This window comes from Euwallacea fornicatus, chromosome 36, assembly GCF_040115645.1.
Source record: "Euwallacea fornicatus isolate EFF26 chromosome 36, ASM4011564v1, whole genome shotgun sequence".
NCBI lineage: Eukaryota > Metazoa > Arthropoda > Insecta > Coleoptera > Curculionidae > Euwallacea > Euwallacea fornicatus.
In genome coordinates this window covers 580096-597542 of record NC_089576.1, presented here as the reverse complement: position 1 = coordinate 597542, position 17447 = coordinate 580096, and the positions used below count along the sequence as shown (strand labels likewise).

General features: G+C 38.2%; 4 protein-coding genes across 4 annotated transcripts in view; 3 read left to right on the top strand and 1 right to left on the bottom strand.

Moving 5' to 3' along the window:
* sra (RRM_RCAN_like domain containing protein Sra) overlaps positions 1 to 17447 on the top strand; it is a 102315-nt gene that overhangs the window by 81637 nt on the left and 3231 nt on the right. The gene's annotated exons all lie outside the window — the stretch shown is intronic.
* On the top strand, positions 1025 to 10598 carry LOC136348951 (cuticle protein 18.6-like). Its single transcript, XM_066300152.1, has 5 exons — positions 1025 to 1176; positions 3100 to 3222; positions 4478 to 4714; positions 9793 to 9825; positions 10079 to 10598. The coding sequence occupies exons 1-5, from the start codon at positions 1165 to 1167 to the stop codon at positions 10589 to 10591; spliced, it is 918 nt and encodes a 305-aa protein (XP_066156249.1). The 5' UTR covers positions 1025 to 1164; the 3' UTR covers positions 10592 to 10598.
* On the top strand, positions 12586 to 13471 carry LOC136349023 (cuticle protein 8-like). Its single transcript, XM_066300287.1, has 2 exons — positions 12586 to 12716; positions 12783 to 13471. The coding sequence occupies exons 1-2, from the start codon at positions 12705 to 12707 to the stop codon at positions 13311 to 13313; spliced, it is 543 nt and encodes a 180-aa protein (XP_066156384.1). The 5' UTR covers positions 12586 to 12704; the 3' UTR covers positions 13314 to 13471.
* LOC136349016 (serine/threonine-protein kinase haspin homolog) lies at positions 14725 to 17387 on the bottom strand. The gene is made up of 5 exons (XM_066300271.1): positions 16825 to 17387; positions 15801 to 15977; positions 15478 to 15745; positions 15126 to 15424; positions 14725 to 15073 (listed from the first exon to the last, which is right to left on the bottom strand). The coding sequence occupies exons 1-5, from the start codon at positions 17091 to 17093 to the stop codon at positions 14869 to 14871; spliced, it is 1218 nt and encodes a 405-aa protein (XP_066156368.1). The 5' UTR covers positions 17094 to 17387; the 3' UTR covers positions 14725 to 14868.

Sequence of the window (17447 nt, the reverse complement as noted above, 5' to 3'; positions counted from 1 at the left end):
TATTTAAATTATTTGAAAATTATTCGTTCGGGCTTCTATTTGATTCGGTAATTAATCAAAATCCAACGAGATCTGTTAAAATTGAGCATTTTCGCACGCAGGCGGACTACACACACACACACACACACACACGCGCGCGCGCGCGCGGCGATCGGTCTTCAATAAATGATCGAAAAAATTGAATATGTTCAACGATTTCATGGCATGTTAAAATAACGCCAATTTCATCATGTTTTGAAACATGTTTTAGCTTGGAAATTTTGTCACAATGCGCCATTAATTATCTAAGCTATTAACCAAGATCTCGCACATAATTTGTCAGGTTAAAAGGCGCAACGAACGAGCTTAACGGCTGTTTTAATGTTTTATTGTGTTATTTCGTTAAATAAGAAACTCATTTTTGTGATGATGTATAGTATACGTAGTTGAGCAACACCAGCTATTAACTGTAAATTAGGGGAAACTCCATCTGGCAACCTACCGTATAAGCCTTGTCGCTAGTCGAATTAGGAAGTTGGATGGGAAATATGCCCTCAGGAAACTACCATTGCCGCTTAGCAGCAACACACGTGTATTGGTGGTTGCCTGCTTTCGTCGGAACCACTGCTATAATATTGAAAAAGCGTTATCGCCGACGTTAGTTTTTAGTTTAATCTAACGATTTTAATCGAAGGTCCTCGTTTCTCTTAGTTCAGACTAATATTCATTAATAAAATACTGATTAACATACTGAGTGCACGGAGATTTGGAACGATCTCGGAGGCCAATCACGCAATTCCGATTTTTCCCGTGTGTATTTCAGCCTTCCAATGACCCAACATCAAACACTACAAAACGGCATTGAGATGCCCATGCAAGAATGCTTTTAATACCATTAAACGATAATCTGATTGTTTGGCGTAAAACCTACTGAAAACAAGATCATTGAGATTCCATATTCAGTAGTATTTGCTATGCGAAAAAAGATCAAAATCAGTGTCGCGACTATGGCAATACACTTTCCAACATTGCGGCCTGTATACAAATGCACTTCTTGTTTACATTTTCGTGTCATAATGTCCAACCATTGCAATGGTTCGGGTTAATTTGGTATATAAGCGAGACATGGATGCCACCACATCAGTAACGTTCAATCTGTGCTCCCATTTACCGAATTAGATCGACATGTTCGTTAAGGTGTGTAGTGGTTTGAGGTGCAACTGGCTTAAGGCCAACAGAGCAAAGTAGTGGTAAATTTATCTGGAGGATAATTTCCGGGGAAACCAAGCCGAAGGCTGTACCATCCTGCCTCTTTAAATCTTGGTTTCTGGGGAAATTATTTTTCGGAGGTCCTGCTATTAAGGGCGATATTATTATTGCGCTGCCAACCTTAACACGAAGGTGGTTTCCACGGAAACCAAAAAGCTGACAAATAGTAGTTCGCCGTTTCGATGCAAATTAGTTTGAACTGAAAATTGACAGCACGGTAATAATTTGGCCCTTCGGGCAAGAATTTCATTGAAAGTCAAAATCCCGGTAGAGATGTCAGAAGGATAATTTCCATAACAACGAAAATTAAGACAGATTATTCCTTTTCATTCAGATAAATTTCTCAGTGCTCTCAATGAAGTGTAACGAAGGTTCAATAAGAGTTTGTTAAGGTGCGTTATCTGCAAATGTGTTAATTCATTCCGAGGATCGCTTAATCGATATAAATACCTCTTATCGTTTTCAAGATATTGCCGCTGATGTGAGGATCGTGCGGGGACAAGCTTTAAAAAAGAATTTTACTTGTAGTGCCCAAAAAATTGTCATTTGGGGGAATAGTACACTGAAAGTGGGATAATTCAGCTAAAAAAGCTACGAACTGAGAATTATACTGGGTGTTATTTAAGTATGCAGTCAAACTTCAAGGGGTGATTCTTTGAGTAATTCTAACAGGAAGAGTTCATATAACAATAGATCGGGTGATTTTTCGTTTTCAAGCTACAGGGTGGCAAATTTTTCTTGACAAATCGGTTTTTCATAAAAATCTTAATAAACTTTTAGCCGATTTTGTTGGAATTTAGCAGGGCGATTTGTGGTTTTGTTTATGCTCTACTGAATTTTTTAAAGCTTTTATATCTTTTATGCATTAAGCGACGGAAAATGCAACTTGATGCGGAAAAATTCGAGAGACGAAAAAGTTGCATTTTTCGTTTTCTAATGCGGAAAAAATTTAATGTTTTTAAAAAGTCAGTAGCGGGTAAATAACCACCACAATCACAAATAACACTGCCAAATTTATTTCTTATTATTAAGATTTTTAGGCAAAAATTACTTTTAAAAAAAAGTTCGACACCCTGTATATTGAAAACGAAGGATTACCAGACCTATGTTTAATATAAATTTTTGATCTTAGAACCACCCAAAGAATCGTCCCTCGAGGTTTTTCCAGATACTTGAGGAACGCCATTCAGTTTTCAAAAAAACTCCATAAAATTTCGATGAACTTATATCAAATTTCCCGACACGCAATTCCGTTATGAAAAAAAAATACAGATTGTCGTATTAAAATAAAATTCCATTCTTTTCCTTTAAATTCATTTTCCACACGCATATACTGAATGTTTCATTTGAACGGAGTTATGAGGAGGCAAGCGTGACGATGCGCATTTCCGACTTCTGGGATATTCCCTCAGGAGAGTCTGGTGGACGTTCATAAAAGAGTTTTTTCGACTATAAAAAACCTTTCTCGTCAGGAGAAAAGGGCAGAGGTAGCAAGTCCTACCGCCGTCCCCGGCACTGACTAGGTAATTAACCAAATTACAATTTATACAGAGAGGCACTTGCAAATTGGACCGACTGTATTTAATGTAGGACAACTTAATCATCATAGAGAGCGCACAAGCATAAATTATTACCAAATTTGGGTCTCCGGATTTTCCTCAACTTTCATTTATATGTATTTCGCCCAACATGGATGTGCAAGAGCACTTTCCATAAAACAACAATAAAGAGCAGATACGAAAGCGGAGCCCTTGCATTAAAAGCAATACCAGAAAAACTGCATAATCCGTATACATTATGCATTAGTTTCTCCATAGATCATTTCCTAATGCATAAATATCTGTTACATAGATTGTAGCTCTCGTCATCCTGACGGTGTCCTGCGCCCGTGCCGGATACCTGGGTTATGGTGGTGGACATGGGGAACATGTAATCTACGCAGCTCCAGAAATTAAAACAGATGTGGATTATTACGTAAGTTCCCCGTAACATGCACAATTATCTCTCGATCGAGCGCCCAGCTAAATACCTCATATCGATCAGGGTTAAATAAAATTGCTGTGTATTAAGAGAGCGAACTACAGGGTGATTCAAAAGCACCAGCCGCTACTACGGGGGCGTACGCCACACGTTCATTTGAGATAAAACTTCAAACCTTCATTTTCTAAATCGTTTCTTACGGAAATTATGACGACCTAAGGGTAGAGCCGGCAAAGTGCTTTTCTCCTCTCGACTTGACGAACGGGAAGGCGCGAAGTATTGAAATTTCGTAGACAGCCATAAGGCCGGATCTGGAATAATTGCGTAAGAAGATTTTTTTTAGATAATCATTAGAGTGATGTTTTTTAGGGAGGGGGCACACATGCTTATTTTTTTAATGGGAATTTTTTTGTAATATAAAATTTTCTAGAATCTTCCAGATCCAATTTTGCGGCTGCGTACCAAATCTCAACACTTCGCGCTCACCAATTAGGGTCGAAGAGCCGCTTCATCAACTCCATCTTCAAACTGCAATAACTTTCAAAGGAAACGGTTTAGGAGAAAAAGCATTTAAAATTTTATCTTACATTAGTGCGTAGAACACGTCCCCGAAATGCCGGCCCGTACTTTTCGTTCACCCTGTATAACACGATTAAGTTTGAATTGCACTGCCGTTTCTTTAAAAACGTATTAGAACAAAAGTACACATTAAGTAACAATTGAATCATTTGCATTAGTTAACCCAGATCAATAAACAATGTCAGATAAGGTCAGAAACTCCCAGGAGCGTTAGGAAATTGTAGAGAGAAATATATGCTTTGTCGTGATAGGGGCATGATTCAGTTCGTGATTTGGCATTTGCGGATTTCATGATCTTCGAGGTCGGCGTACGGCTATTTCCAAGAAGAAAAACTTAACTTTTGCTCATGTTCAATAGTATCGCATACAGATTTTCTTCAGTAACGGAAAACTTTTACAAAAGACACCAATTAAGGTCAACTATGCCGTGTTTAGATCGTGCCACAAAGATTTCCCAATTAAATTTCCTTTGCTCTTAATATGGTAAGTTGAAGCAACCATAGATACGAAGTTTGCACAATTTAATGCACCAAGCTCATTTCACTTTGAAAAATGATGGTCCCATCATCGAGTTCCCCTTTAAGGGGTTTACTACCAGTGCAATGCCACTAGGAAAGCGGCGCAGGAATTAAATTGCTAGGAAAACGTATAATGATTGGTCCCTTTCCAGGCTCATCCAAAATACGAGTTCAAATATGGAGTCGAAGACTTCCACACCGGGGACTACAAAACCCAAGAGGAAACTCGTGACGGGGACGTTGTTAAAGGGTCTTATTCTGTAGCGGAACCGGATGGTACTTTGAGGGTCGTGCATTATGCCGCTGATCCCCACAATGGATTCAACGCAGTGGTGTCCAAGATTGGGAAGGCCCAACATCCGGAGCACTACGCCACTCATGACAGTCACTACTAAATTTGCGTGTTTAGAGTACATACCTCATGTAGAAGTGGATTGCGTTTCATTTAAGCATGCCATATTTATTTTTCCATTTAGATTAATAAAATAGTGATTTTTCATTTATGTGTCTACTAGTTTCATTTGGCCAGATGGGATAACAGAATGCTTTATAATTTCTCCGAAGACTTCAAATGATTTCGAGTGGGAAATAACTTATCTTCAACTACCTCCCAAGGGATATTTAAAGGGCCAGATACGGTCTTTTTAGTCCTGACATTCGATATTTAGTGCGTAGTGACTTTCACTCGAATGCAATTCGCAGCAGTTTTCGGGATTCCGTAAGGAGCTACGAATTTCTGGCACTCGAAAAGTTGCTGGTTTGTCCGTCGAAAGTATCATTTGCCACCACTGTATCACTGTCATCAAAAACCCCCAGCGCCTCCTACCTCCCGTCAAATAACTTTTCAAGTGGCGAAGTCGGTTTGAATGGAGCTGCCACGTAATTCATAACTATCATCTGTTTCATTTAAACTCGCGTACAAGAAGAGGATGGGTGTGAACTGGGTGTCAGTTAACATTAGTTTTGAGTCGTAAGTCGCGTTCGATAGGGACGAAAATTGATTTCACCACACAAAATTAGTGGAAGTATTAAAAACTGAAGAGAAAATGAAACGTTGCGGAGTTACCGGCATAATATGAAAAAAAGTAGTTTTTAAACCTCCAGAAAATGTTTAATTGGAAATTAAGGTGCCTGTAAGAATACTCCATGGCGATTCCGTGAAAACTGTGCCAAACCCTTAAAATTCGTCTGGATAGAAATCGGTCTTTGATCCCCGTCTCTGGGAGATCTCTTGGAAATCACGTAAAATGAACTAGATGTGGTTGATTATTGAAATATGAAACAGACAAACCGTAAAACGGCATTTCAGTACGTAACCAGTTAGTAAATGAGCAGTATTTTCTAACCAGAGCCAATTCTAATTTCGAAAAATCCCGCTCTGTGATCAGAAGTTCAATAAATGATTTTTCAAATTGGTTTATGCTCTAAGTTCTTGTGGCGCATATTGTATATAGCACGAGAAATATTTTCCATTACACTATACAGGGTGCTAGGCTGATTCCTCACATTCTATGCCGTATGAACTTCCCAATTATTATTGTTCTCCAAAATCTTTCAGATAATCCTTTGACCTCTTTCAGAGGCCCCTATCGCCTTGAAGTAAAAAACGTAAACTTTGTCTAGAAATAAAACTTTCCCAATTCCCGCATTATTTTTTATGTTGTGTCTCAAAGTTTGCTTCCATGCGATTCCTTAAGGAGTCCGTTGGTCCGTGGAGCCCGGTCCTGGACGCATAGCCCCGTACCGTTTATAGGACTCGATTGGAGAGGATTTTTTGCCGAAATTCCGTTTCGCCATCACACCGAATTTCCTTACACTCAGCGAGTACCAATAATAATTTTTTTACGTAATAGCGTAGACCCGAAATCGCTATTACGATGCGGTCAATAAATCACGCCCAATTACACCTTGCCCCCATGGTACGCTGCAAAAGGAAGTTGCTCCATAAGCAAGGTCGTCGAAGGTTCGGTTCGTATAAGATCGCACATCACAATAATATCTTAATGCCCCAAATAATTACTTGTTGACTTTGGCAATAGATCGTAGGTATATCATTGATACACTTTCACCCATGCAACGAGGCAAGACTCGCATACGGTTTTTTCGGACATCCTTGACCTTATTGGTCTCAAAGTAATTAGGCAAATGCTTAGTTTCTGCCGGCCGAACGGTATACTGGGGTTGTGGGATGTGTGTAAGAAATCATTTAGCCGATGGGTGGTCGCAAGTATGTTAGCCTGAAGTAAGCCGATTTTGATTTTTATTGGAAAGTGAATAAGAAATAAATTGCTGCTCTCCCTTAATATTTATTTATATTATAAATTATTTTCTCTGCATCGAAACACGCAAATGCCCCTGCGTTACGCAATTTCGCTAGGTCATGGAACGGATAATAAAGCACGTATTTTCAGCCTAATCGTTTTTAATGTTACCCATTATACCGTGCCATCTGACAATGTATTTTATTTATTTGCACAAGGGGCACATTAGAGCTTTAGAATGACTAGTTACGAAATCTTGTGACAAAATTAAAAATTTTACATGAATAATCATTGTTATACACTGTAAAAAGTCAGCGAAGCTTAAACAATGAATCTCTGCCTCTCCTTTGTTGACAATGTAAGATATGGTTCCGTGACTTTGGTACTGTAAACCTCTGTGCACGTTGTTCAAATGCACTGGGCGGAAATTCTGTTCCAAGCGGCACCAAAGATCCGTATACACTGTTCCACAAAAGGATAGCTCCGCCTATGTTTTTTTGGTAATTTACGAAAGTGTTTGGACTTTCCTTAAGTTTTTCTTTAAAATCACGTTTGTTGGCCAAAAATATTGCTCTCTGCAAAAAACCATTCACATCCGCTTCCTTATGCTGTAGTATACAGTGGTGGCCATAAGTATGGGAACTTTTTTACTATCGCTTTTATTTAAACGATTGTAATCTGAAATTGTAAATATAAAACAGATTCTATTTTTGATACTTTATCAACATCCATGGTGTGTTGGCATCTATTGGAATTCGATTTGGAGTAAATGTGAAATTTCAAAAAAACTGCGGACAAAAGCGTGGAAATGGAATGTATTTTCAGTAACTTATGAAATATATCCTTCGTTTCAAAACTGTGTCAACATTTTGTGGCAAATCCTTTTCCATTAATTACTGCACGACACCGTTGGTTCATGGAATACACCAGTTCTCTGCAAACCTCCACTGGAATTAATTTCCATTTCCTTTCCAAAACCTCGAATAAACGTGGTAAGCTATGAATTTTTTCTTTCCGAATTTGCCCTCGAAGGTGCTCCCAAAGACGTTCGATCGGGTTAAGATCTGAACTCTGCGACGGCCATTCCAATTTTCGCGATACAATTTTCTTCAAACCAATTTTTAACCAGTTTTGATGCGTGCTTGGGGTCACTGTCTTGCTGAAAACTCCAAGACAAGGGCACTTCCCGTTCTGCATAAGGAAGCATATGGTTCGCTAAGATGTCCTTGTACACGAATCGGTCCATAGTCCCTTCTATTTTAGTTAACGGCCCAACCCCAGACGCAGAAAAACGCCCCCACACCATAACACCTCCACCGTCATGTTTTACAGTGGGCAATTGATACTTGGAATCGAATTTTGCATTCTTAGGACGTCTTACGTATCGAATACCATCACTACCGAATAACTGAAATTTACTTTCATCGCTCCACAAAATTGTATTCCATTATTCCTGTGAGCAGTTGATATGCTGCCAAGCAAATGCCAGACGCGCCTTTCCATTTCTTTTGGAAATTAGTAGTTTTTTGACAGCAACCCTTCCGAACGAACCCTCAGCTACCAAAAGTCTTCGCACCGTGCGACTCGACTATGTCGTGCTCTTCAGCAAGAAGTCTTCAAATGTCCATTGAAGTCAATAGTGGATTTTTTTCGACATCCTTCGTATTAATTCTTGAGCGCGTTTTGGAAACTTCTTGGGCCTGCCCGGTCTCGGAAATCTCTCCATTGTACCACGTTCACGGGAACGTTTCAATATTTTCGATGTTGTTCCTTTGGGCGCATTTAAAGAACCAGCGATATCACACTGCTTGCGCCCCTGCTTAAACAGCTGTACAACTCGCTGTTTTAACTCTTCAGATAAATGACGCTTTGGCATTATCACTTTTACGCAGTATACTGTGTGAATTCGATAAATTTAGCTTTAATTTGATTCGTTTTATCAAAAAATGCAAATAGTCTCCATACTTATGGCCACCACTGTGTATTTCTACAGTTTTTGCAAAATGTAGAAGCAGAAATTTTTGGATTTTTCGCAACTTTTCTTAAAAATCCCCCTTTCGTCATAATCGTGAAGAATTCTTTTGGAGCTATTCCTCACTTAGTTTTAACCCTTTTTCATTAATATAACGATCTATAATACTCCGTACGGTTGTATGAGTTCCATTGACCATTTCACCTATTTGATGGTAAGTTCTTCCGCTTTCATATTGGCGGATGATGAGGTGTCTTTCGCCGACGGTGGTTTGGCCCCTTTGTCAACCCATTGCCAACAACAATCAAATTTAGATAAACGAGGATAATAGTATATAGAAAATAAATTAAATACGCATTTACTACCAAACATCTTGGACGTACGAGCTTCATGTTGATGTGAAGAATTGATTTTTTCGAAATTTAAATGCGACATTTTTGGAATTCTTGCTTGTCTACCAGGTCCGTTCAATAGGAAAATTAAACTGCCAATTATCGTGTTTTAGTTTTTTATTAAAGAAAAATTAATGCAAATAATTCATGAATACGAGTTTTACTGTGTCTACATGCGGTTGTTTAGAGAATATTTAGGGATGCAAACCAGCAGTGAAATGGATGCAATATAGAAGAAACTGGCCGGACTTGTCTTGACTTTAATCGAGTTAAACTGAGCTCTTGTGATAAAGTTCCTATATAAAAAGTGAAAAATGCTCTAAAAACTATATATATAAAAAAAAAACGTATATTTAAATCTGGCAATATCACATCACTATCTTTATCACTAAATTTTAATCGTGTACTCATTAATATTAATGAATAATTACATAAATCGTTTCATTGTTTATCAGCTCATTGATCTATGTACTAATATACTCAGTTACCGCGACTTTGAAAGGAATTCTCGGTATCATGATTAGCCCTGATACCGTCGAGACAATGAAATAATTAAACAAGAACAAACTATGTAATGGGTTTCAACACATTGTTAGATGTGTAAAATAATGAGCAGATTATATCGTGAGTGACGTAGTGGATATTACAGCTCACGCAGAAAAAACCTATACAGTGGGTATCTGGGTCAAATTCTAATAAAATTTGGACGTATTGTAACACTTTCAAATGAGAATTTGACTACGCCTAGGTCAATACGATTGAGAGGGGGCGGACCCCAGCAAGGGAATTAATATTGCTATATAAATGTGGTGCTGGGAGCATGGGGTCATATGTGATTTGAGCTGAGTATCAAAAACATCATCATGTTTTCCAAAGTAAGTGGTGAAAACAGAAAAATGTGAGGTGAAGGGGTAATTTTTATTCCCAGTTGAGGGGTAAAAATATAATTTAGCGAACAAAAGGGACGAACGAAGTGGGGTAATCCATAACCAACACCCGACATTTTAATTTAAAAGCCGAATTGATCATAAAAATAAAACTTTTCTCCCTACACAAAAGAATAGATTTAGGTTGATCTGCGTTCTTTCTTCAATTAAGCGACCTTCAAGCCATCCGATATTTTTCCAGGTATTCGCCGTCGCTAGCTTCATCGCCGCCGCCCAAGCCGGCCTGGTCAGCTATCCCAGCTACTCGAGTGGCCCTGCCTCCTCCTACGCCTCTGTATCAGCCCCGGTGATCGCCCATGCCGCCCCCGTCTACGCCCACGGACATGCTGCTGCCCACGAAAGCGTCGACTACTACGCCCACCCTAAATACGAATACAACTATGGCGTCCAAGATCCCCATACTGGCGACCACAAGACCCAGCATGAAGTTCGCGACGGTGATGTGGTGAAGGGTTCTTACACCGTTGCCGAACCCGACGGTACCCTCAGAACCGTCCATTACACTGCTGATGACCACAATGGGTTCAATGCAGTGGTTGAGAAGAGCGGACACCCAGTGCATCCAGCTCCAGCTCCAGCTAAGATTGTGGTAGCCGCTCCAGCTCACTATGCCGCCCCCGCTCACTATGCCGCCCCCGCTCATTATGCCGCCCCCGCTCATTATGCTGCCCCCGCTCAATACTATCATCACTAAAATGATTCTGATGATGTTAATTATTTATGTATTATTTATTTATTTTTGTAAATAGAGCAAGTGATGTAACGAGCATAGCCATGTCTTTATCTAATAGGTGTTTTCAAAAAATGGTTCCGATGGGGGAAAACGGAGTTCTTGAAATTCAAAATAATGGAGAATAGTAAATGGCGAAAATAGCCTTTATCAGAATGATTACAAGGCCAAAGGCAAAATCATAATGAAAACAGCTCTATAATCAAAGTTCCCGAAGGTATCGCCACTATAGTGACTCGAGACTCAATACATGATGAACATACAGCTGGTTAAAGACTTACTAAATTTTCCTCCAATATTCGATAACCCACACCATAGGCGTAGGCTCCTTTTTTTTCAACATGGGAATTTTTTAGTTTTAAATTTCTCCTCAAGAGCCTCTCGTTTCTAAAGTTGAGAATGGAAAGAGGAAACTTGATGTCCAATAGATTCACTATATTTAAAGACACAATCTATCATAGGCAACTATCAATGTCTTCGGTGTTTAAAGTCGGTGCTTTTTAAGTTTCAAACGTGAAATCTGGTAGCGTGGAAAATTTGGGACCGCAACTGCTTAATAGCTAAAAATGTTTTCCATAGACGTAACGCCTGCTTTCTCCTGTTGAACTATTGTCTTTAATGTAAGTTTCGCAGCTCCAATAATATTGTAAAATTCTCACCCGCCACTGAATCAAAGGCGACTCATTAAACACCCAAATATTTTGACTAAATTCCCATATATATCTTGCTCCGTATTTCAATTCCATGGGAGCGGAGTAAGGTCAGTGTCTTTCGATCGTCAAATGTTAATTTTGGTAGTGTGGTACCGCCACTGTTTAATGGCTAAAAATGTTTTTCCACGGATGTAGCAACTACTATTTCAAGTTGCATTTTCTTTTTAATCTAATTTTTGAAGTTAGAATGTTAAATATTGCAGCGTGCACGTGTTGGTGCCGTAAAGGACTTAAGATGTCCTTATCCATCATTATGCTTCTACTATATTCAACGACTCATTCCATAAGCTTGCCGTCTTTTTTGTCATTTAGAGTTCTTAAAATTAAAATTTTACAACTGGAAAATTTCATTATTTGCAAAACTAGGATCGGAACATCTTAATCCCCCTCTGAAGGCTCCAACACTTCATTGTAGAGCTCAACATTTTGTCCCAGCTTCCTTGTACTTCGCCTGCTATCTCACTTCCATGGGCGTACCGCAAATACTTTATTTCGCAAGTTTTTCAACTGCGAAGCTGGGATTCCTCAAAAATCACTAAACACACGAAAAGCAGAGACAACCGATATTCCTAATGCGGAAAAGTTCTAAACTATGCATCAATGAAAGCTGAGAATGGAAAATTCTTCCAAATATTATTAATACAGGTGTGTAGTGTTATCTTGCAGTCATAGAACGTTCGTGTCTTAAGCTCTTGATAATACGTGGCTTTGAGCTTAAGCCTCACCGCACCACCACTGGAATTTAGTGTATGCTACAGTTCTTGAAATTTGCACTGTTTTGAAGATGTTCCCCAAGTGCATAATTTGTCTACTTATTTCCTGTGGTTCGTGTCGCGTTAGAGCAAATGCCCTTCAATTAAAAAAAAAATCAATTATCGATGACGTAGAAATTGGTTCCCTGAATGAAGAACGTTGAAGTACCACTTGCTCACATCTATTGAAGGCCACGTATTGATACCCGGATAATGAAACCCATTCGACAAGACCTTGTCTGTAATTATGGCCATTCCAGCAGCTTTAAAAATTACATATCAGGGGGCATAGAGCAAACTAGATAAAATCCGTTTTTCGCTTATGGGAAGTAATACAATAGAATACCTTCACCTATAACTGACGAATACCCTCATCAGCCACTGACATTGATCTTACTTTAGACACATACCGCATTACTCATATTATCAAATATACGAGTAAATCTGTATCGAGGTCAATTTAGCAGTATTTTGGAACCAATTAAACACTTTCAAATTTCATTTACAGACCCATTATACCAAATGGGAGGGGGTATTTGGCCGTCTCGTTCAAGAATATAAATAGCCAGTCACTGAAAAAATAGACATACTTAACATAACATTTCAGTAAACATGTTCGGCAAAGTAAGTTTACACTTCAAACGATTTTTTATTAATAATTTTCAGCCACTATAAAAACACGTTTTCCAGATCTTGGCTATCGTAACATTCGTGGCAGCCGCCCGAGCCGGCCTAGTAGATTTGTCTCACGGACCAGCCAGCAGTTACGCCACTGTCTCTGCCCCAGTGTACGCTGGCCATGCCGCTCCCATCGCGCACGCTTCTCCCTTTATCCACGCAGCTCCCGTTGTCCACGGAGCTCCCCTGCTACACTCTGCTCCAATCGTACATGCTGCCACCCCTCTCGCTGTGGCCCACGCTGCTGCCGAGCATCAGGACTACTACTCTCCGCCCAAATACGAATACAACTATGGAGTCCAGGACCCCAACACCGGAGACCACAAAAGCCAGCACGAAGTACGCGAAGGTGACGTAGTTAAGGGATCCTATTCCGTAGCTGAGGCCGACGGAACCCTCAGGACTGTTCATTACACCGCCGATGACCACAATGGATTCAACGCTGTGGTTGAGAGGACTGGACACCCAGTACATCCAGCACCAGCTAAATATGTTGTAGCTTCCCCAGCCGCTTATGCCGCCCCTAGCCTATACCACCATTAGAAGGATTCGACTTCATAAACATCCGCCACGTTGTAAATATGATGGGTTCTGAATGATTTTTTAACGGAAAACGTCATCGCCATCAAAGATTTAATTTACGTACGAAGTGTATATATCTATATTATAAATGATACGTTCCAATAGACACTTAAAACTAATTATTTAACAGTTCCTCATTTCAGTCACGCATATTATACCTAAGTCACCTTCCCCGAATTTGCTGCTCGAAATTTTATCTGGAAGGTAACTTCCATGAAAACCACGAAACTAATAAACACGCTGTCTTTAAGGCTTCCAAACTATTAGAAATTCAAAAATATACAGGGTATTCTATATAAAGAAAATAGTAATAGTAGTTTTTTGAGAGCAACCATGGAGAAAGCAGAGCTAAAACGTTTGCGACGTATATATCTGATTTCCTACCTCATTCTAAGTTATTCTTGATGCGACAAAATTGTACGAGGTTTGCAATAAAAGTTAATCTACCTTTGCAGCTGTATTAAACCGTATCTTCAGTACTAGTTTGTAGAACTTCATATACACGCATTAAAGAGTATTTCTGACAGGTTTTTTGGTGTTTTTCCATCAAAGCTCAGCAACTCTCGTAAAAACAGTTCTTTTAAATAACTTGGACGTTATTAGTTTGTAAAACACCTCCCTGCCATTTTGTCAAGATATCACATTGATCAATATTAGCTTGCGCAAAAAGTCAAACAGTGAAAGGAAATGGTAATGTTTTAAAGCCCTATTAAGTGATAGTATGATGAATGCATAAGTATTAATAAACATTAGTTTTCTTTCATTTCCTTTAATGGGCTGCTATATACAGAAGTTTGCAACCTCTAGAAGATCAATTCAGCATTATTTTAAAACAACTCATTGTCAATAGATAGATTTTAAGAATTTTATCAAAATGAATTATCACTAAAAATGATTCTCTAAGATATGGTTTCCTTTTACTGAGTTCATTGCTTCGGTTCATTTATTACTACATCTAAATCTTTCTTTCCAGTCCAGATCTTCTGGATGTCATGGCGAATACAAAGTTTTACAGCATGTTCTTTACTATAAGACTAAAAAAAAACTTCTTCGTAGCAATTCATTCTAAGCTTCAGCATGACAATCTTGATTTCATTGTATTTTATTGCATTTGTTAAAAACAATTTTCAACATCCGACTCATCCCCAACATAAAGTTATTCACTCAAGAAAATAATATCACTAGATCCGCCATTGATCAAAAATTGGTAATGTGATATGCGAGATTATTATATTTTGGATTAGATAGAGGATAAATGTTCCTCAAATTATAGTATAAATATACGTTTATTATCTCAAAGCATTGCTATTGACATCCTAGACTTCATCGTTAATATGAAAATGTTATTACTTCATCAACAAAATAATAATAATTGTCCAAACAACAATTTATTAATCTTGAAAACAGCACTGGAACAATTACAACATGATCAAAAGTGTTATTATAAAAATATTAGGCACTCTGATACACTGAAACCAAAAATTATAGAATTTGCATATAAAAACCTTCATTAGAATTATTTATTGCTAAACATGTCAAGAACGAAATCTTTCACTGAATCATAGCCCAAAACCTCCAGGTTAAGTTCTTTCAGTTTATTCAGGTATTTTTTATGCAGCTTTGAGGTAGTGTCGGTGTAATTCAAGGCCGTTATTGTCTTGTCCAATATGTAGCTGAGCCAGAGAATGTTTGAGAAGGGCTCAAAATGACTCCACTCATTTCTAAATAGATAAGTATTAATGTCTCTCTCTTGCACTTTTTAAAACTACCCACCCATTCTTGCTTCTCATCAATTGGTAGACTTCAAACTGATAGTCATGGGAGCCTTTGAATATGCCACAATCTTTCCCCAAATCTGTAGAAATATCAGCATCATGAGCTGTAATTCTCGACATTGTAAAATCAATGATTGTCGCTTTAATCCCATAAGAGCCTATTTTTATTTCTTTGCCCTCTAGTTTAAATGTAACTTTCTCATCGGTGGGGATGCGGGAAAGCAATATATTACCCCAGTGCAAATCACGATGTTCAAATTGGAGCTCTTCTTCTGCTACAGCTAATGCAAAAGAAACCTAAAAAGAGGAATTTTTGCAAACCAGAAAATATAATTTAAAAAGCTAATTACTTGTAGAAATAGAGAAAATGCTTGCGCTGAATTGTCGAAAATAAAAGACTCCATATCCAAGCCCCCATAACTGGTCTCCAGGATGAGATAGAGCTGATTGTCAGTAAAGATTTCAGGAGAATCATTAATAGAACCTCTGCTCTCTTTATACAAATTCCATAGCTCCAAAAGTTCTTCTGGGTATCTCCCTTGAACACATCTAATATTCTTAACTTCAATGAATGAACTGGTCTGATTAATTCGGTTGCATCGTAGATCACTTAATTTCCTAAACCATATTGCAAATAACATTTGTGAAAATACTATAATATATTTAAACTTACGTAGCAATTAAGAATTCTGGGAAAGCCTCCTTCAGCTTTTTTTGACACTCTCCATTAACTGTTTGGGTACCTTCGATGGGAATGACCTTCATGACAGTAGTGCCACCAGATGGATCTCTGAAGAGGAAAACCTCTCCATAGAGGCCTTCCCCCACTTTGTGACAATTCTGAGTTAAACTATAGAGACAAAATTGGGAATTGTGAAAATTTTTAATTAAAACCCAAATCTAAGTATCATTTATTTTTTGCATAGAAGCAGTACCTAAATTTCAACCCTAAGGCCATCATCAGAAGGACAATCTGAAATACATTCTTAACCTTTTGTGGTTGTCTTATGTTGTAGTAAAATATTCATACAGCCAAATTTCCCAGTAGTAAGATTCAATCTTGAAAAGTTCAGAATTGTGAAATCTTAAATAGTTCCTATTTGTAATTCATCTACATTGTTTATGAGTAGCCATCAACATTGGTTTTAAACACAAGCACATTCCTTCTCACAAACAAGTCGAATGAAATAAATCACAAATTGTATAAAAAATCATTGAAGTAGGAACATAGAGAAAATTAGCGTATCTTTCCCTAATCATCTGTTGTGTAGTCGACATAACTCAGCTGACCCAAGCGACAACAGCTGCTGGTAAGTATAGAAAAGAGGAAATGATGGATGTTTTTAAATAATTAAAAATTGACAGGTCCAGAAATAATTCCAATCTCACTTGTATCAATGAGGTTTTTTGAAGTGGGTACCCCCATTTAATACTTTACATATTACAATTATAATAGGGTATCTGATTGGGATCAAATAGTGTTTGACAGGTTTATATGTCCAAATTTTTATTGTTTAATGTATCTATTCTAGGTTTTGTTTCTAATAAGGCTCATAGGGGTGAAACTCAGGCAATGCACCCAATAAAACATTTTTAAGGCTTAGATTTCATATTAAATTTTTTTCTTCTGAGGGTGTTTTTGAGAACAATGGATAATTTTTATGATTTTAAGACCATTGAATATCTACTTTTCTTACCTTTTCGGATAACATTCTTGAAAATACACAGGATGTACTAGAGGACATTCTGATATTACAAAATGTGCTCTAATAAAGGAAAGCAGACGTTGGTAAACGGTATCTTGATGGGTCTTGGAACTTATTATCGATGAACATCCGAAACAGTCTTCCAAATAGTCGGAAAGGACTTTTGGCAGAAGGGAATTCTCAACATAACCAGATAATGATTCGTAATTAAACATACAAATCTTCTTTGGCCGTTGTTGGTCTTTGTTGAATAGCTGCATGCAAATGGGAGAAAAGTCAGAGTATTTAATCCGGGTCGCACCAAAAACGCAGCTACAACGGAAACGGTAACTCAACTTGTAACTTGTAATGTGAAGTTTTTAAGAGTCTATCAATTTAATTGGAAAATTAGATGATACTGCGTAATAATTTCACAACGAACACGAACACACAATGAATCACCGTGGATTTCGAAGAAAAATATCTGAGTATAAAACGCAAGCAGTCCTTGAAAGAGGAAAATTGAAGGATTTGAAGGTGTCACTGTCAGAGTTTGGACTGCTATGCGACCTCAAACCGCTGCCTAGAGATGTTAAGCAATGCTATTTAGGACCAACGGTAAACTGCTATGATGC

Excerpts from the sequence above, each read along its gene's own strand:
- LOC136348951 (XM_066300152.1), top strand. Across the intron at positions 3,223-4,477 it reads AAACAGATGTGGATTATTAC|GCTCATCCAAAATACGAGTT; the intron begins GTAAGTTCCCCG and ends GTCCCTTTCCAG. Across the intron at positions 4,715-9,792 it reads ACGCCACTCATGACAGTCAC|CTGAGTATCAAAAACATCAT; the intron begins TACTAAATTTGC and ends ATGTGATTTGAG.
- LOC136349016 (XM_066300271.1), bottom strand. The coding sequence starts at position 17,093 with ATGCAGCTATTCAACAAAGACCAACAACGGCCAAAGAAGATTTGTATG. Across the intron at positions 15,746-15,800 it reads CCAGAATTCTTAATTGCTAC|GAAATTAAGTGATCTACGAT; the intron begins GTAAGTTTAAAT and ends AATATGGTTTAG. Across the intron at positions 15,425-15,477 it reads CATTTTCTCTATTTCTACAA|GTTTCTTTTGCATTAGCTGT; the intron begins GTAATTAGCTTT and ends TCCTCTTTTTAG.